General features: G+C 37.9%; 3 protein-coding genes across 4 annotated transcripts in view; all 3 read right to left on the reverse strand.

The window, feature by feature from the left end:
- LOC111325799 (peroxisome biogenesis factor 10-like) overlaps positions 1 to 7,657 on the reverse strand; it is a 7,970-nt gene extending 313 nt beyond the window's left edge. The window contains exons 1-9 of one of the 2 annotated variants that reach the window (XM_088729257.1): positions 7,416 to 7,657; positions 6,554 to 6,634; positions 5,464 to 5,540; positions 4,503 to 4,608; positions 3,997 to 4,062; positions 3,082 to 3,164; positions 2,431 to 2,541; positions 1,400 to 1,582; positions 1 to 989 (exon numbers count right to left, since the gene is read on the reverse strand). The exon at positions 1 to 989 is cut by the window's left edge and continues 313 nt beyond it. In XM_088729257.1, coding sequence (XP_088585383.1) covers positions 915 to 989; positions 1,400 to 1,582; positions 2,431 to 2,541; positions 3,082 to 3,164; positions 3,997 to 4,062; positions 4,503 to 4,608; positions 5,464 to 5,540; positions 6,554 to 6,634; positions 7,416 to 7,551 — 918 coding nt within the window. In that variant the 5' untranslated portion in view covers positions 7,552 to 7,657 and the 3' untranslated portion in view covers positions 1 to 914. Of the gene's footprint in view, positions 990 to 1,399; positions 1,583 to 2,430; positions 2,542 to 3,081; positions 3,165 to 3,996; positions 4,063 to 4,502; positions 4,609 to 5,463; positions 5,541 to 6,553; positions 6,635 to 7,224; positions 7,326 to 7,415 lie in introns of those variants that run through there. The other variant, XM_088729256.1, reaches the window with a different exon arrangement.
- A 1,145-nt stretch (positions 7,658 to 8,802) lies between these two features.
- LOC111325777 (calmodulin) lies at positions 8,803 to 14,318 on the reverse strand. The gene is made up of 5 exons (XM_088729294.1): positions 13,945 to 14,318; positions 12,055 to 12,085; positions 11,083 to 11,226; positions 10,278 to 10,520; positions 8,803 to 9,043 (listed from the first exon to the last, which is right to left on the reverse strand). The coding sequence occupies exons 1-5, from the start codon at positions 13,945 to 13,947 to the stop codon at positions 9,015 to 9,017; spliced, it is 450 nt and encodes a 149-aa protein (XP_088585420.1). The 5' UTR covers positions 13,948 to 14,318; the 3' UTR covers positions 8,803 to 9,014.
- A 1,019-nt stretch (positions 14,319 to 15,337) lies between these two features.
- Positions 15,338 to 19,682, reverse strand: LOC148724418 (calmodulin-like). Its single transcript, XM_088729293.1, has 5 exons — positions 19,548 to 19,682; positions 17,649 to 17,679; positions 16,765 to 16,908; positions 15,782 to 16,024; positions 15,338 to 15,647 (listed from the first exon to the last, which is right to left on the reverse strand). Exons 1-5 carry the CDS (start codon positions 19,548 to 19,550, stop codon positions 15,619 to 15,621), a joined length of 450 nt encoding a protein of 149 aa, XP_088585419.1. The 5' UTR covers positions 19,551 to 19,682; the 3' UTR covers positions 15,338 to 15,618.
- Positions 19,683 to 20,000: the final 318 nt, after the last annotated feature.

Raw genomic sequence — 20,000 nt, forward strand, 5'->3', positions numbered from 1 at the left:
GGTCTTAAATAATTGAGAAGAATTTGCTGCCTTTCTATAACATCAAGAAATGGTTAGATATTCTAGTCTTCTCGGAGAGGGAGGAATAAATGGAGGTCCTGTCTCCTGCAGGGTTGGGGTAGGAGACGTTAATTTCCCACACACGAGATTACTGTGTGATGGATGTCCCCCCCTGGGGTGGGATAGGTGGGATTTAACGGGTGGACTACTTGCATGGATCGTATATGTTCCGTTCTAGTCCTACCCGTTCTAGTCCTACATTACTGCGGTAATGCAGTAAAAAATGGTGGGTTTATTGGGACCGCAGTAATTGGCGCAAGCTGTTGCGGTGTCCCTGCCGGTTGGCGAAGCTAAAAAAAAAAAAATTGTACATGGCATCACGACGTGTGTCAGGAGGAAGTGTTTATGTTGGGTTTTTGAAGAATGAAATTTCTCAACACAACAGGTCAACGGCACATCAAAATAAATATACACATTGATATGAGAACTGTACAATGCAAGTTTGACATTGACGAGTGCTGACGCCAATAAGTAAACAATCACCAATACTCACTGAAAATTACAGCTAAAAAAAAAAAAACTTCTGGATATTGAACTATGCAGGAAATTTATACACGTTGGTAGATATGCACTGTAAGCTTTCCGTGACAATCACACAATGTTGCATCAAACAAGCTGACAATAAGTTTGCTTCTTCATGATGTACCCTTCCTGTAGCGCAGTACTCTCCGTATGGCCTGTAATTAGCACAACTGGTTCAGACAATAATAAACTGATGGTATAATCTTAAAATATAACGTCACCAGGATCATAAAATGAGGTTCTTAACACAGTTGAAACAACCAGCGGCATCTAAGAGCGGAATCGTCTGTAAACTTTACTAAAGATCACGTGATACTTCACCATCGGGGCCTTTACGTAGGTTCGTAGTGATGCAGGAAAACCAGCCTGGACAACTGAACAGATTCACGGCATAACGGACATTCAGGCTAGAAACAAAGAATAAATAAAGAAAGAAATTCAATGAGCAGTTCTCTTTGCTTCTTCTTATGTCGACTTCTAGCCCGCATATTACTTGGCATGTTCAAGGGTTTCAATTACATTTCCCTGCCATAAGCGGCTGCCGATGGTGTCATGCGCGGCTGCGCCGTTAGGCGAAACCAAAACACAAGAGCCACTTCGCTAGCTAAACAGACGGCGGAATTCTCTCAATAGAAAAGTTGCAAAATCAGAACTTTTCGCTAGGTTACATAAAATAGCCAACAATATGATAAATTCGGGCTGAAGGATTTGACAGTAAATCATTACGAATCATATCTTGTTATCAAGATATTATTATCTCTTGTTGCTGGTTTAAGATCGTATCGGTACTCAGCGTAATCGACTCCTTGCTACGAACCTTGCTAACACACCATTCTGTTATGCAATTCCAACAGAACAGATGACCACATGGAGTCACCGTCTTATCTCGGAGTCTCTCCAAACACAGAGCACACTTCATACTGCTACCGGAAGTGATGTTTGTGGACGCTGACTTTTCCTGTGAGACGAGGCGTTCTAATGGTTTGCCAGATTTCAGATGCTGTTCAGACAGAGATGATTCAATGTTTACTGCGGGTGACTCATCAACAAAGTAATGAAAGACAGACTGTAATTCACCCAAGGATAGGGGTTTCATGCGACCAGAAGAATTCTACTTCCAATGAGCTTAACTCTTTGATAACTTGGAGTGACTAGCACCTAATTTCTCCTTACAATATCACCCCTGAATCAAACATTAAGGACACGAGAATAAAGGAAACGATCACTAACGAAAGAAGTCCTTGATTGTTAAACAAATTCTCCTTGCCATCACCTTAGAAAATGTATAGAGAACAGTATGGAGAATATGTAAACTGATGTAAGGGTGTAAAGGGGGCCAACGTAACCAGATACACTGCACTAATACTCATGAGGGAGCTTTTCAGTCTCCATTTTGAACAATGGCAACTTCGTTCAGTGCAAATGCTACCCAAATGTGGCCATTGCGGTCAAGAGGTTTTTACCCTATTCAGTAGCACATCTTCTGTGCAATAGCACCCCCCCCCACCCCTCCTTCAAAAGAGGAATATCCAAAGGTGCTCGCAGTAAAGTGATGAATGGCATGCTGCCCTCTTACAGCTCTCCTTTTGTTTTTATTTCCCTTTCTTGCCACCCAATTGCTCGAAAAAGCTTGACATTGAGAATAATATCCTGACACACATCCTCAAGGTGTTGTCATCCCAGCACCCCCTGGGGAGAAACAATTCAGCTAAGATTGCAGTAGTAACTGCCTATACCATTTCTGTCTCGTTCTAGGTAACTTTTTCTATGCGATATTTGGATTATTTTTCCAGAAAGAGGATCATAATTATGTAAGTGGAATAACACACAGCTGTGTCATGATCTTGCCTGGTACGTTGTCAGAATAAGGGTGATAATCAATTGTATAACGGACAGATAGCCAAGCAAGCGGTAAGTTGGTCTGGAGCCGTCATTTCGGAGACTGTTTCGAACGAGCAGCTGCAGGAAATGAATGAAATGACGTCAGAATTATTTCAACTATTACACCGATCAGCGGTCAGTGCGCAGTGTGGATGTTCTTTCTTGGCTTGTTGTCGCAATTTCAACCTTTCCATGGCAGTTTTTGCTTAAACAGTTTACTTGTTATTGTTGTTTTTTTTAATCGTATACCTTAAAGCATATTTCCTCACAGCAAATCGGTTTTCATTTATACCCTGGTGTACGCAAAGGCATTCCAGGGGTAAACTGTCTTACGCAAGAGCACACACACATACACACACACACACACGCACGCACGCGCGCACACACACACACACACACACACACACACACACACACACACACACAAAAGTAACTTGAAAAGGGCTCGAAACCCAAACTTTCCGATCTAAAGTTTAGCTCGCTGTCCACAATTTTTGTTTTTGAACGAACCGGATAAGGAAAAGTTGCATTAAAAATCTCAGTGCCTGTCATCATCGGCCTACCATGACAGATGTTATGCTGAAAAATTACTACACTATCTCTAAACGCATTACTTACGTATCGAATTCCTGTGATCCTCTTCGCAATGTGATAAAAGATGCCATTCAAGTAAAACAACGCCAAGTGCGCTCGGTGAACATCTGTAATATTCACATATGAAAGTATGTAGGGAACATTAAAGACTGGCTTTTACTTACCACGGAGTGGAAGTTGGAGCCGGGGTCGTGATCAGAAGTGCAGAACGATACGATGCGGGGTAAATCAAATCGACAGAATCAGAAGAAAAACATAAAGTGTCATCAATGCCGCTAAGGACTCCGTCGCCTACGATCCAGTGAAAACTAGATTATCGAAGTCGTTCGGAGTCCTAAGCCATCGAATGGCCTGAAAGCTCGGTATGTCATAAGTTTGTTATTCTGCAAGTAATTCTGCTTGCAACTTCGGCAATCTAGATTTCATAAGCAGAAACCGAAGACAATGAAATTGTTCTGATTCTTTCGACACCAATTCCGTTGAGCTTACGACTCCGCTTGCAACTCTGATTTTTGATTTTCAAGAAGTCGGGAGCGCTCTTACGACTTCGACTTCGCCTCCGTCGCCATTAAAAACCAGCTTTACAAATATATAGTCAGTTTGCAATCCATAATCAATTAAATGCTCAATTATTTGACTAACGCAAGTACAGCCCTCTGGTGATTCAGCAAGTAAATATAAAGGACCGGTTATTTTACGCGAGTTCTAACCTTACCCTCGGTTTTACGCAAGCAGTTAATTACATAAATGTCCTTTCAACGTTAGCTTTCATAAAAACAAATTTTCAGATAAAAGGTTCAGCTAAATTGAGGACTGTTTAGGACGCAGTTTAGTTAAACAACGGCTAAACTGTTTTTGAATAATAAGACCAAAATTTGTTTGGTCCTGACAAAACAAATTAAAACAAACAAACAAAAAGAAATAGCAGCTAATACTTACAAACCACTCCAGCTCTCACAAAGGGAATCAAAGCTGATAAAGTTTGTCTCCCTCTTGGATGAAGTCCTGCAGTAGAGGAAACTATGGTTAACTTGTTCCCATTCAACATCACTCTGAATTGCAAAAAAACTGTTTCCATGCAAACTTCATCTCATTTTCAACCAAACGGAAATTTTCCTTTAATAACGATAGAACTGTCTATGTTTGATGGGTGTCTGTGTTTGTGTGATGACTATGACAATGTTATACAAAAATGGCATCTCTCTTTTAACTAAAGTTCAAAAACTTTTTCCACATCAATGGTCATCAAGTTTGAAAATCGAATCAAATATCCAAAACATAAAATCAGGATCAAACATTTTAGTCATACAACAGAGTTTTCTCAAATGAATATGCATTTGCATCAACTTTTACAACAAAAATACCATTACTAGAAAAAGAAAATTGTTTTGTTAATTAACTAATTAGTACCCAACCAGGGTAATAAAAAGACACAAACTTCTAACCATAAGGGAAATTTCCTTGGCTTTGTAACCAAAGCTCCAGCCTTGTCAATGCTTTGTCAATCAGATATGGACCAAGTGAATAAAGAAAGAAAAGACTTCCTCTAAGCTGTCAAAATCAATCAATGGATACAAAAAGATAACAAAAAATTAATAAAGGGTTTATGAGAAAACTCGTATTAACAAAGATTTAGTAATACATAGACAGGTAAAAACAAGCAATATAATATCCTGACGTTTCGGCGACTTCATGACGCCATTACCAAGGATACAAATGAAAATAAAATTAACAAGTGCGGGTTCAAGAGTTACAACTAATTTGCATAGGGGAGGTAGCTACACAAATACTTTAGCACGGATAGAATCCATTTGCACGTTCAAACTCGGTGTTAATTGTTTGATGTAAAGCATCTCGTTGACAAGACAATCGAATTTGTTCATGCACTTCTTGAGAACTTTGAAACAGCTAAGAAGGTCCTCAGGGACAGCACCTGCGTGGTCGTTGTCGTAGTGCTTGCATACTGAAGATGACGTGCTCTTATGGCTATCCACGCAGGCATATAAGTGCCCACGCGTGTAACCAACATAGCTCCCTGTATCGCACAGGTTACATTTAAATTGATACACTACGCACTGTTGATTAACCAGCTGCGGTTTGGTCTCACATTCTTTAAGGTCTTGGCCAATTTTCCGACTGACAAATACGGGCTGGATTGTGGTTTGGAGCTTAATGCTAAGGTCTTTCAACTGCGTCATAACAATGTTAGTGGAGTCTTGGTCCTTGAAGGGTACGAGTACTTGTGTTACATCATTTTTCGCCAATCTTCCCAACGCCTGCAGTGGTTGCTGGTCAGCAACTCTCGAGTTGACTCGGAAAATTGGCCAAGACCTTAAAAAATATGAGACCAAACCACATGTATTGCAGTATTGCAGTCATGTCTATGATAGTGTTCATTACTGTTACCAATGTTGAAGGGATCCTTGTCTTACTACTGTCCACTTGCACAATATTACAGTATTCCTCACCAAGTGTCTGATATCCTAAGAAAGTGATTCATATAGATTTAACATGATAATGTTCATCAGAGTTACTGTAATATCTTATCCTTGCCAGATTAGTTTAGTTTATTCACATTTATTTTTATAAAAGTGCCTCTCAGATTTCAAAACAAGGCTTATAAACTTAATTTTGCTTTAGAAATAAATTGTTGAAAAACCCCTTGAAAAACAACAAAAATTTTTTTTAGGGAAAATTACTTTTTTCCCCATGAATTATAATAACCCTATTTTATTTTTATCAGTTAAATCTCTCCTAAAAACCACTCTCATAAGCAACCAGCTCTAGCGACAACCAGCTCTAGTGACAACCAGCTCTAACGACAACCAGCTCTAGCGACAACCACCAATGTAAAACCCGTTTTAATTGTCTTTAAACCCTCTAATTGCAAGCTCTTGTAAATGACTGTTCCCATAAGTGACCATGACCACCTTTAGGATTATCGAACTGGAGTTTTCCATTGTTATTAAGCTCTTGTAAGCAACCATGATAAGTGACCATTCGTGACCACCTTTTGGATTATTGGACTGGAGTTTTCCATTGTTATTAAGCTCTTGTAAGTAACCACTAAGTCTTAAGTTTAAAACTTTTGAGTGAAACTGTTCATGTTTTTTTTTTTTTTTGAATTTGTAAGGATATTTTAGCACATGTGTACTGAATGAAAGTAAAGATGAAGTTTCTGTACCAGTTAAGAATTTACAAATCCCAAATGCTTTTTCTAAAAGTTCTTGCGCGCGACCACCCTTTATTGTTTATGAATTTTGTAGTGCATGAGAGACCATTCTCATACGTGGCCAGCTCTAGTTGCAACCACTTATTTGAATTCCCAGGATGGTCCCTTACGAGAGCATCGATTGTATCCCCTGGTATTGTAAACCCTTCTAAACATTTTATGTTCTTGTGCATGCATCCCAAACCCTTAGGTACCTGTAACTTTCTGTCTTTAATTGACATCCCTTATCAACTTAGAGCATTCATTTGAATTACCGGTACATACCACTTATTGTAGTTAGACCAAAATAACAGATGTCGGCAAGTAAATCCAACTCTGTCTTCCATTTGATCCAAGAGAAAGGACCTTCAACAGAGAAATAAATGATGTTTTAAAGACAAGCTCAACCTAACCACTTCATAGAAATGGGCCCAAAGCATCAGCTAAAGAATGAGAATGGTTGTGGATGATGGTGGCCTGAGAATGATGATGTTATGAAATGTCAGGATATCTAATACTGATTAAAAAAAATAAAAAATAAATAAAGAAATAAAACATGGACAAGATGTCCACACAGTTTCATACTCATTATGCATTCAGTTCTTCGAAAAAGAAAACAATGACAGCTACGATAGAATGCCTTTGGGATTCAGCTTTGTTTTACAATAGTATGAGGTCGCACAGAAACCTTTTCAAAAACTGTATTGATTCTTGGTCTGCAATTCTAACCCACAGCCCTCAGTTTGCTGTTGTATCTCATCGACATTATACACATGATCTGCAGTCTGCATTTTATGTTGACCACTGGACTGCACGCATATTCTTTGGCTGCGCAGCCCGAGAATAAAAAAAAAAACAAACAAAAACAACAAACAAAACCCACGAGAAAAAAAAAGGAACAAAAAAAAAAAAAGGAAAGGCATTGAAAAATAAGGAAAAACTCAAGAAGTACTAACGGAATTCAGTGAGATGTAAAAAACTGGCCATTGACAGTTTCGTTTGACAAGAATTAGGTGGGTGATCTTCAGCGCTGAAGACGTTCGTCGCTACGAGCAGATGGTGATATCCTATTTTTACCATAAAAAACATAAAATACATACTAAAATTACTCATCTAGACGTTTTGGGTAATTAACTGCTGTTCAAACCTCGTACACTCCTGTATATTTGTGCTATTCCTTCTCTTAAGAAACCAAGATAGTACACATCTTTCTGATTTGAACGAACAAGTTCTGGTTGACCTGCTGGCGCAAACATTCTAGGGACCTTCTGACATGTACACATTTGTTAAGTCATCTCGAAGAACTCTTCTAATCAACACAGACTACAAGCTTGTTACGATGAAATCTTCTATCAAATCGTCCGCCATCTTGTCAATTACTTTACGAGCGGTACTGGCGCGAGTTTAAGTCACTCCTTCTCAGGCTCCCGCCAACTGTTCGACGTTTCAGGGGACGGGAAGATTTTTTTGAAAACAGGAAGATCTGCAGTTTTTAATTAATATCGATTCATAGTTGCCCTTCAAATGTTGTTAAAAGCCAAATAGACCTTGGGAAAAATGTTACATATGCACTGTCTGTGCCTGAGGGACTGGTCTAAGAAAATATATCAAGAAATGTTTTTCCAGGTAACAGGGTGAACTCCACAAGTTAATTTTTCTACGATCACAACTAGAAGTCTTGGTGCAGTGGCAGTTGCCAGTTTGTCAAGATCTCAACGCTTCACACCCTAAACGTCAGTATGCATAATTCCCACACTCTTGTCCAAGCATTGTCAAATTGACAAGGAGAATTGAATAAACATTCGAAAACTTCACTAAGGGCGGATTCAGGATTTAGTCAAGGGAGGTTCGGAGAATTGTCCGAGGTCATGCTTCCCCGGGAGATTTAGAAAATTGGGTCTTCGAAAACATGACTTCCAGCATTTTGAGGGAAAATTTAGAGGGTTAGACCGAACCACCCTAGCTTCTCCAGCAGTTGGTAATTCCCTATATTCTAATAACCTACTTGTTTGATTCAGTAGTGATATGCACAGGGAAAATAGATGCTGGTCATTGAGGATCATGAGGGCCACTAGTTACTCAGTTGAAGAACTGTCCCGTGTTACCCTCGTTGAATAAAGTTGATTGATTGATCATACGGGTAACCCTTGAACTCCCACTATTTAACTATCAATTCTCTCCTCTAGGTGCCACACATTTCCTTGTCAATTAGTTATGAGAAGTTGGTGTTAGATCAGGATAACTTCTATCTGATAAGTTCGAGTATTCTCATTACCTCTTTGCTGGATAACATATTCCTGTTATAGGGAGAAGTAACATTCTAATCACTTCTGGAAGTTTAAGGGTTAACTTGTTTTTTTTCCTTAAGTACTTAGTTGCAGTGTTTCCTTAAAACAGACCAAAAATGTTTACCAATCAATGCAAAGTCTAAGTAGTTTTTTTCAAACAGTCACATCCCAAATTAATTCTCAGAATGGTCATACATGGGACAGACGGTTTTATTGTTAATTACCATTGAAACACCACAATCCATCTCAACATTTTCCACTGATCTTTATTACTTCAACAAAACAAATCTTAATAAATTATAAACAGAAATCTCAATAGGGGAAATATAGTATGACACAAGCAAAGAGTTTCCCACAAATATTTCTCTCTTGAAGTTACATGCTATCTACAATTCTCATTGGTACAGACAAGGTTGCAAACTTGATTCAAGCTGGGCTCTGTAAACTGTGTCCCACAGTTACTTAGATGTCATCATCTTGACAAATTCTGTGTAGGGAAAAAAGAAAGTTAACAAGTGCCATTTGCTAAGAAAAATAAGTGTTACTGCACATTCACTGCCACAGGAAGAAACATCACTTTGACTAATCTGTCAATTAAGAGCATTTCTTAGTTGACATTTAACCCCTTAAACCCTAACTAAACATCAGTACGCATATTCTCCATACTGTTCTTTATACATTTCCTTTGGTGCTGACAAGTTTAATAGTTTACTAGTTTAATAGTTTCAAACAAATATTACATTGCAGCCAAGGGGCTGAATTGCATGATATTTTACAATGATATACTATGTTATAATAGATACATACAGGAATATGATAAAAATTACAATTGTATCAGAAACTATAAAATGATAAAATATCTCTACGATCGAGTAATACTAGGCAGGCTTGATCAATTGAATATTTACACAGTGTCGTTTGCTAGTCAGCACATGCTCGGGATGAAAGACCGCTGAAAATGCTTGGTGCGCACGCCAGGGAGGTTGTACTTTCTAATTCTCCTTAGGTTATAATGGTTTACATGATTGGTAGGAAATAAGTGAGATAGTTTGTGGTCATTAGAGATTGCATCAAACATTTAGAACACTGTTCCTCACGCCAAGACTGCAAAGTGTCTACATTATAGCTACTCAAGCATAGACTATCAGAACAATCTGATAAGATGATACTTAATGCCCTTTTCTGTACTTGTTCAATATCATTACTTTAAGACTCAAGCAATGCATGGTGAAAAATGGGTGAACTATATCCCAGGACAGGTCTAATAACAGTGCAGTAAAAATTGATTATGTCACGAGGGTCCACTCCCACTCTCCTAAGGAGAACCAGGAAATATAATCTCTTATTGGCTTTCTTGATAGCCTCGGATATATGATCATTCCACATAAGATCATCAGAGAGTCACACCTAAGATCTTGGCAGAGCTAACAGAGAGATCCTTCCCATTAACAGTTACAGGCTCAAAAGCATGCTTGTTCTTCTTAAAGTTGACAAGGAGAATTTGTTTCACAATCAAGAGCTTCTTTAGTTGGTGATTATTACCTTTCCTCTTGTGAGCTTAATGAGTGATTCAGGGGTGATATTCAGGGGGTCGGAAGGTTCAAGGATCTAACAAACCACGATTTTGGAAGTTCTTATTCAATTTACCTGCAGCCATGGGTTAGAAAGAGATACAAGAGATACCTATTCATAGCAACTACCCTCTGCAAAGTAAATTTTACCTTCATAATTGACTTGTCCATCTCCATCGATGTCTGCCTCTCGGATCATCTCATCAACTTCCTCATCTGTAAGTTTCTCTCCCAGGTTTGTCATCACATGTCGCAACTCAGCAGCACTGATAAAACCATTTCCATCTTTGTCAAACACTCGGAAAGCTTCTCTGATTTCTTCCTCACTGTCAGTATCCTTCATTTTCCTTGCCATCATGGTGAGAAATTCAGGGAAATCAATTGTTCCATTACCTGTTTTGACAAAATATAAAATTGTAAGTTAGGAAACCAGCAAAATAAACCAGATAAGAAGGATAATAAACTCATCCTTGCTAGAATGATGCTCAACTACGTTAACGCAGCCTGTGGATACAATGTTTACAATATAAATGGACTTAGACAAGTCATGACAGTAGAGAACAATAAGATTTAGGGGATTATTAGCTGATCCAACACCAAATTATCCAAACTGACTTCATAAGAATTGTATAGCAGACAGTAAGGAGAATTATGAATGAGATCTTGGGAGTGGAAGGTTCAAGTCTACAAGTAGTCAGTCAGAATTTTTGAGAAAGCCATTCTAGACTTGACTTTACATGTAGCTAACTTTATATGAGATGAAGATTCTCCCATCTCCAGGCACATTTGAGACGTCAATTTCACATGTTACATCTTACATCTGGTGTACTTTTGCCAAACATTAATTCAAAAATTTCTGTTGCTAATCAAATCCAAAGAAATTTTGTCCCTTTCTTAATTAGTGCATTCTTGCCACTTTGACAAGAAAAATATCCAAGTCAAACTTGTTACGTACCATCTGCATCTACTTCATTGATCATATCCTGAAGTTCTGCTTCAGTTGGGTTTTGTCCTAGAGATCTCATCACTGTTCCAAGTTCTTTGGTGGTGATGGTACCATCTCCATCCTTGTCAAAGAGCGAGAATGCTTCTTTAAATTCTGCAGACAAGTCAAAAACAAGTTATGGCCAGGATCAATAGCTAAATTGAACTGAGATTGTGTTAAACTGATAGGCATTTTTAAATTGATTTTCATTTTATGTCTACTGGAAATGATGGCAAATCAACTGAAATTCACAGGAGAACAACATAGCACTCTTCTGAAATGGTTGCAGGGCTCGACACTAATGGTAGCCCACTAGCCACAGACCAGCAGAAATTCAGTTTTGGCTATTGGTTTTCAATTTCCACTAGCCAGTTTGGCTAGTAAACAGACTGAAATTGTCATACATCTAAAAACATCTTAGATGTCACTAGCCACTTGGCTAGTAAGTTAAAAAGCTAAGTGTTAAGCCCTGGGTTGAAGTACAGTGTAAATAGGAGAGTTAAAACTCATACCCAAAACTAATATTGCTTTTTTTTTTTTAATTTTTTTCATCTCTACTTTATATCTTGCTATTTTAGCATGTGTTTGCAAACATTTGTTATGGGCTTTGAACCATCCAAATGAGGATTTACATGAGATTGCAAAATACAAAATAAATTAATGCAAACTTTTTAAACACGACCAGTCTTTCTCTGCACCATTGAAAAAACATAATACAGTGGAACCTCGATTTAACGAAGCTCTATATAACAAAGCCCTCAGCATAACAAACGATACTTCAGTTTCAGCCTGGCTAAAGTTACAGTAAAATGTTTACCACAGAACCTTGATATAATGAGCTCTCAATAGAATGAACCACTTTCCCCAGTCCCTTGGCACTTTGTTAAATTGAGGTTCCACTGTAATAATAATAAAATACCAAAAGAAATCTTTTCCACTTACCAGCAATCTGTTCTTCTGTTAGTTGATCAGCCTGCAAAGAGAACAAGTGTCAGCAACAGTTGATAAAAACAGAATAACTAATGCACAGATCTCTCACTGCTAGAGAAGACAGCACGGGGAAAATATGATTTGAAATCACAAGCATCTATCAGAATTCATTTGAATCCCACAAACCCTTGACAGCTCTTAAATATTCTGCTCCAGAAAGCTACAATTCAAGTACTTTTTTTTTTCCTTGAGGGGAAAGTTCAGTAAGAAGCTGATAACAATTTTTAATGTTATAGTTTGCTTCAAAACAAAGTCTGTGTACTTATTCTAAATGGCTGCTATAGCTATATAGTTTATATTCATTGTACACTTTGGTGGATGAGGGAAAGTCAATAAGCATGGTGAGTATTGGAACTGCACTAATTCCCTCCAGGGTTTCTCAAAGGAAGCCACCCCCCAAAAAAGCTGTGCTCCAAGGAAAATTGAATGGAGCCCAGTGCTCTGAAACTGTAAAATCCAGGGTTCCCAGCATAATTATGCTTTGTATAAAAATGCTAAAATTCCTGAGTTGCCCAAGAGCAAAAGTAAGGTGCCAGGGGCCACCAGGTGCTGCTAGACAACAGCCTTGCAACCTAACAGGAATCTGTATACAGCATGAAAGGCAAAAGTTTTGCTATCTCATTGAGAGAGCTGAAGGTTGCAAAGGGTAGATTTTAAGACTCAGTCTTCTACAAGTCCTTAGCAAGAACTAGAAGTTCCCCAATTAAGAATTTGGCTAGAGACTCTATGAAAATCAAGTTACCAGGGTGACCGCACCTACATAAACCTAACAAAAATTTGGTCATGAAAAAACACTGTGCATAAACACAAACACCAGTTTTCCAAGACCCTGGAAATAAAGAAATTGGCAGCTGTTACAGTGTAAGTCAAATACTAAAATTTCAAGCCCAGAAATGCAAGAACAATTAAATCCAAACATATGGGGTTTTTAAGTAAAATTCTTGCAAAGATTAGCACACCCATGTGTGCAGGTGTTGGGCTACATTATTATATACAACATCCGTGCATGTGAAAAGTGATACTTTTCTCTTTTTTCTTCCTGTTAGTAAGACGACCTTTAGCTATAGGATTGGCTCTAAGTGTTTTTTGCACACCAATGATCTTTCTTCGTTTGAAAAGCATATTACATGGAAATAATTCATAAACAGGATGGCTTTAACTAGGGCAGCTGCACTTGGAGGTTGAAATCACTCCGGTGATTAATAATTCAATAGTTCCCTAGCTTTAAGTGCAAATTTCCATCCTCTTTTCTATGCATTAAATACAAAACGTCTTTTCCAGAAGTTGTGCTAAGAAGAATTCTTAGAACTTCCGTTTTACAAACAGAATGGATACGAACGTCAACTGAAGTTGGAAAAAAAATTTTATACAAAAGCAAACATGCATAATATATTAACCAGAAAGATTGTCATCGATAAGGATAGTTTCGAAGAAAGCTCTGATTTGAAATCGCTGCATCCACGAAATCTTTTTTCACTGTATAACCACGACCCGAAGCTCAGAGTTTTGTTCCATGCGGGGATTCATTAGCTAACTCAATTATATTGTCACGACACTAAACACAAGGCATGCAACGATAACGCACAAGGCGATCCTTTGTACGCGATAAATTCTACTATAACCATAATCGTTGCTGATTTAACTACCAACATCTTAAAAACAATCTACAAAATCAGCACGTTCACATCTAATCGCGGAAGAAATTAAGCAGACAAGACCTCTGGAGCAAAATGAGAGCTAAAATTTGACCAAACGAAAGCTGTTTCCCTTGACCTATTAATAGGCAAGCTCAAACATTATCAATTGGTTAATTTTTATGTCACATAATGATAAAAATCTTACCATTTTCTGTTCGCTCTCCGTCAAAAAACCCACTTTCTAGGACTTGGTAAACTTATTGCTTGTAAAAACGTTCGAGGCATCTTCGGAGGCCGCGTGAAAAAACACGGTACCTGATTGGCGTATTCAAATGAAACTGACATTCCAAATTTGGATTGCTGATGCGGAAAATGCGTCGCTTGCGGCTAGCCTCTTCCGAGAAAATAAATCGAGTAATTTTTTTCCTTTTACAACACAACCACGTGCGAAATTTTATCGAAAGTATCTCGTTGATACAATCCAACGTTGATAGGAATTTATTCTGAAGTTGGGATTTAGTTTCAGCCCAAGAAATTAAGTCCTCAAATGATTAAGCCGGAATGAATGTTTATCATGCCGCATTGAATGACGTCACTAGGTCATTATTAAGCAGTTTATGCGTCGGCTGCGTCGCCTGCGTCGCCTGCGTCAAGTGCGCCTGGTGCAGACTGCGTCAAATTTGAAAACTGCGTCGGCTGCGTCAGTTATTTTTAATACCCCTAGGTACACATCCGACGGATTCTTCTTAACGGGGAACCTGGCGATCAAGCAGTTTCGTTTCAATACCGATCGATCGAGAAGTCAATGTCGGTAAACTTAAAGAATCTGTTTACACTTGGGAGAGAAACTAATGGACGGATATTTTTAGTTTTTGTCGTAACCTTCACAGGCTTACGGGAATTCCGGGAAAGGGGACGACTTGACAGACTGTTTATCACCAAGAAAGCGTGCGTTACATCAGAAAAGGTGCAATGAAATTGTCTTTTCACTTTTAACCTACGACGGTGCTGGAGAGACTGCTACAAAATAAAATGAAATTAGTTATTCCTCAAACTACTCAGTGTACGCGACGTCAGCCGGCAGCCGAATGCGTTTCTTAGACACATAATTGGTTCAAGGGTAGGGAAAATGACAGAAAACAAGTTTCGCTTAAAATAATGTCCATTTTACTAAGGGGGAAACATCGTAATTTGTCGTCCATGACAAGGCTGTCAATGGAAAAGAGATTGCGTGACCCCCCAAGGGCTATGAATCGTTAATCACAAACTTCTCCATCGCCTATTTCATGAGCTAGTTTGGAGTGTGACGAATGGGAAAACAATACAGTAGGTCACGCTGATCTTTTAGGAAAATATCAAATGATCCAAGCTTTCAGATTATAGAGGTGAAAGCTTCAAGATCAGTTTTGTTCATACAGGTTTGGGGTTGAGTGTCACGCTACACGTTACACAAGGCGGTTTGGGTGTCGATCATGTAAAGGGCTAGTCTGGGAAATCCGATTTGGTAAGCTCATAATTTTTCCGGACTCTAAAAACTATTAGACTGACTGCATAACTATTTCTAAATGGTATATGCAAGAGTAAAAACACAAAACACATAAACTTCCAAACATCAACCTTTAATAACCCAAGAAGCGCAAAAGATATATATCTTCACATGTTAAAACAATACAGAAACTTACAAACAAGAAAAATATGCTACAGCTATCTTACCTCTACATGTTTTTGCCATATGTAGGCTCTAATCTACTAGTTCTAAGGCCAGCTAAATTATGAGAGAAAATCACTGTTTCTTTCGAAAAGACAAACTGGTTGAACAGCTCATGGAGTATATTACACCAAGCTTCAGCAAGTTGACATGTGTTTCAATTGTTTCAATTTACTTTGATGTCATCATCTTCACAAATTCTATAAAGAAAAAAAGGAACTGATCATTTGAACTTTTCAGAACCACAACGATCAATTTGTTTTTGCCTCTACAAGAAACAATCATGAAAAGGAAATGACAAAAAATATCCACAAAGAAACTGCACAGTACTCACCTTCATAGTTCACTTGGCCATCTCCATCAGTATCTGCTTCTCGGATCATCTCATCAACTTCCTCATCTGTAAGTTTCTCTCCCAGGTTTGTCATCACATGACGCAACTCAGCAGCACTAATAAAACCATTTCCATCTTTGTCAAACACTCTAAATGCTTCTTTGATCTCCTCTTCACTGTCTGTGTCCTTCATTTTCCTTGCCATCATGGTAAGGAATTCAGGGAAATCAATTGTTCCATTACCTGTTCACCAAGAAGAGAGAGTGAAAACAACTGCATACCATAAAGTCTCTTTTGCAGTGCCTAAAAAATTATTATTGAAAAAAAACCCAGGTGTACCCTACCATGAACACCTCCCTGCCCTCACCCTACCTCGCATACAATCACATGTTTTCCTTTAGCAGTAAAAAAATCATATCCTACAAACAAATTTATGCAGGTTATTTGACTGCTTATTTTTTTACTTTTTTTTTCCCATGCTCTATTCAGAGTGTTTTACCAAAATGAATCAACCATTTTCACCCCAACATCAGTATATATCTCCTCAAAACTGCTTTCCACACACGTCATTTCCTAATAGGTGATGACAGGGAGAATTCATTTTCTTCAACAATCAAAGACTTCTTTAGTTGGTGATTATTTCCTTTATTCTTGTGTGAATCAGTTGTGATGATGTAAGTAAAAATTAGATGTTAGTCACTCATAGACGAAAGGTTATAAATTCAAAGTATTAAATAATGCCAACTTTAAACTCTAGCAGGACTTTACTAATTCAAATTTATAAAAATTCTCAAAATCCGTGTAAGTTCAACCTTGCAAAATGTTTGCTGCAGAGTACTGGTTCAAATTTGTGCTCATCACTTACAGACTAGTATGGTATATGTACCCTAAAGTACAAATTTACAAACTAAATAAAGCTGATACATTAGGCGTAAGCTTTTGACTTAGTGAAGTATAGCCAGACAAGTTTTAAGTTTGCATACCATCTGCATCTACTTCATTGATCATATCCTGAAGTTCTGCTTCAGTTGGGTTTTGTCCTAGAGATCTCATCACTGTTCCAAGTTCTTTGGTGGTGATGGTACCATCTCCATCCTTGTCAAAGAGTGAGAATGCTTCTTTGAATTCTGTAAAAACAGGAGGTTTGTCAACAACAGTTATTTTCCAGTGGCAGATCCAGGGGGTCCAGACCCCCCTATCAGACCTGACGCTTACAACTTTGAGACTGAAATTCTTACATCTGCAGGATCGTATATCACTTTATAACTGGCTGATTTTTTAAATTACTGAATCCAAGTAAGTGGTAAGCGGCCAAGGAATTATGACGTGCAACGCGACCGGTGGGAGGAGGTGTGGGGGAGAAGTAATTTGCTTCAAAAGAGTCCAACAGTCCTTTCTGAACCAAAGTTTGGACCCCCCCCCCCCCTATTAAAAATTCCTGGATCCGCCCCTTCTTTCTGTCACTTTTCTAAGCTGCAGTGCATTGGTGAGAAAGTGGTAGGTAAGAATCCAGACAACTCAACAAGTCAAGGTGTGAAAGATGAACCCTTTTAATGCCAAGATCTAATTACTAATTCTTCTAACTATCTGCCCTACAATTGTTACAATGCTAGTTTGGAAAATTTGGTACTGGATCAGATAACAATCCCTTAATTTGTATTTTTCTTTATTCTTATCACTTGTCTGCTTGATTTCATATTGAGATTGTTAGGAGAAATTCTGTCTTGGTCATGGGAGTAAAACAGGTAAGAGTAGAGCAAGGAAGTTGTGTGCAACTTATTTGATCACATCACAAATGGCTTTATTTTATCAATATTTTTTTCTTTGATTTATTACAATAATTATTTCAAGGAAACAACTAACTTACCAGCAATCTGTTCTTCTGTCAGTTGGTCAGCCTGAAAATGTTGTCAGAGAAAATTATGTTAAAAGAAGCAGCAAATAAAGAAAAAGATCTTGAAACAAACATTGTGAACTTTGATGTGAAGGTCTCCAACCTTAGTTAGAATTATTAGTTGGCTTTCTTGGGAAAAACTTTTTTTTAAGTTAGATTCTATAACCCAAGGAATACAAGTAAGAGAATGTGTTGTTAGCCAGCAATACAAGACAACTTTTTGAAGTGAAATCACAAAAAAGCGTTTTTAGGGTAAATATTTAATGTTAATGTAGAGGATTGAAAACTGCCCTCCCTCACTTCTGTCACAACAACATCCATGCCCTATTAATGATTCCAATTAACCTCTGTTTTAAAAATTCCAATATTTTTTTTTTCTGATTTGTAAAGAATACCACTCATTTGATTAGTTATCAGTCAATCAAGAATAAACACTAGCGAGAAAAACACACAACGTTTCGATGACTCCATGTCATCATTCTCAAGTGAGAAGGGAATAAAAATGAATAGTTAATTTATACCGTATGCATCACACAGATCACATTTATAATTATATACAATGCATTGTTGGCTAACTGTAGGAGGTTTAGGCTCACGTACTCTGAGATCTTCACCAACCTTAGTTAGAATTATTAGTTGGCTACGTGAGCCTAAACCTCCTATAGTTAGCCAACAATGCATTGTATATGATTATAAATGTGATATGTGTGAGGCAGAGTACGTCGGGTACACCAGCCGGCATTTACATCAACGTATTAATGAGCACCGTAATTCGGCCATCGGCAAACATCTAAAGAACGACCACGGCCTACAAACCATCGGCGACCTGACCAAGCATTTCAACGTACTTAAAAAGTGCACCGGGAAACTGGACTGTTTAGTTCATGAAATGCTTTTCATAAAGAAGATGAAGCCCTCTTTGAACAAACAATCGGATTCCATACGCGCGAAACTATTTATTTAATAGTTTACATTTATGAACTCAACACGCGCAATTATTTATTTAAATATTTTAAATATTTTAAACTTTTTTACGTTTGCCACCTTCATACGGTATAAATTAACTATTCATTTTTATTCCCTTCTCACTTGAGAATGATGACATGGAGTCATCGAAACGTTATGTGTTTTTCTCGCTAGTGTTTATTCTTAAATGTCTAACAAAATCTAATATCAATCAATCAATTTATTAATTTCATGATGTGGGATGTGGTTTCCCTTACAGCCGAGTCAGTGGCTTAAGAATAAAACGCAATACATCTCTTTAACAATCCCCCCCTCCCCCCCCCTCGCCAAGTAGACGCCCCCTCATCCGCACAACCTGGCCAGCGGGAAATCAATATGGGGTTGTGATAGCAACCACTCGAGCAAAATTTCACACTACGTGCGCCATTAGCATGTTCGGAAATGAAATATACCTAAAACAATGTACAGAATATTTAAAATTCCCCCCGATAACTGTTAAATAACTCAAGACTACCGTGTGTAAAACATTTTTGTTTAACTTAACTACGCGAGGGTATGTTCAGCACGCATGCTTCTCAAATCATTTAGAATGTTCGAAGCCATGATCGGTCACGCATGGAATCAGCTTCTAAACGAAACTCGCTGAGGCTTCTTCATGCAGTTAATAGATACGTCACAAATTGCTTCAACACAAGATGGGCTGTTACAATACCCGAACTCTAGACGCGCCCAAAGATCACAAAAGTTAAATAATAAGGCATCCAATTCGAAAATCAAAAGCGAACCAATATTAAATATTTATAATGTACAGAAGGCAAATTAACTTCATCTTTCACTTTGGCAAATGATCAGTGCTACATAAATGCATATCATAGATGAAACGTTAAGTTAAAAGTTGTAACTTACCATAGTTCTAAGGTTTCAAAAGAGATTCCCAATACACTTAGGTTTTCAAAGAAACTTTTAACGTCGCTCTTGAATTGTGAAGTATTTTAGCGGGATTCGGAAATGCGCCAGGAATGAAAGGTGTAACGGCCTCTGATTGGTTAACCTGTCATTCCAAATTTGGATCGTGCACCCCAGGACTGCGTCGACTGCGGGATGTAAACATTTTTATCACGCAATCTTCAATTTTGTCAGAGAATAACGGGAATCCTATATTTTGTTTTGTTTTGTTGTTCTTATTTTTCTCCCTAAAACAGGAATTTGATTTTTATCCAACTACCTATCTCTCTTGTTCTTAAATTTTGGCAGCATCTGCACAAATGTTGCGTTTTTTTTTCTTTACTAAGATATAATTACAATAGAATAATCCCGAACAGTCGGTCTATTAAAAAATTTCCAGATAATCAGTTACAT

This window comes from Stylophora pistillata, chromosome 8, assembly GCF_964205215.1.
Source record: "Stylophora pistillata chromosome 8, jaStyPist1.2, whole genome shotgun sequence".
Classification (NCBI taxonomy): Eukaryota; Metazoa; Cnidaria; class Anthozoa; order Scleractinia; family Pocilloporidae; genus Stylophora; species Stylophora pistillata.

Excerpts from the sequence above, each read along its gene's own strand:
- LOC111325777 (XM_088729294.1), bottom strand. Across the intron at positions 10,521-11,082 it reads CAATGAAGTAGATGCAGATG|GTAATGGAACAATTGATTTC; the intron begins GTACGTAACAAG and ends TTGTCAAAACAG. Across the intron at positions 9,044-10,277 it reads TGGACAAGTCAATTATGAAG|AATTTGTCAAGATGATGACA; the intron begins GTAAAATTTACT and ends TTCCCTACACAG.
- LOC148724418 (XM_088729293.1), bottom strand. Across the intron at positions 16,909-17,648 it reads GACAGAAGAACAGATTGCTG|AATTCAAAGAAGCATTCTCA; the intron begins GTAAGTTAGTTG and ends CTGTTTTTACAG. Across the intron at positions 15,648-15,781 it reads TGGCCAAGTGAACTATGAAG|AATTTGTGAAGATGATGACA; the intron begins GTGAGTACTGTG and ends TTTTCTTTATAG.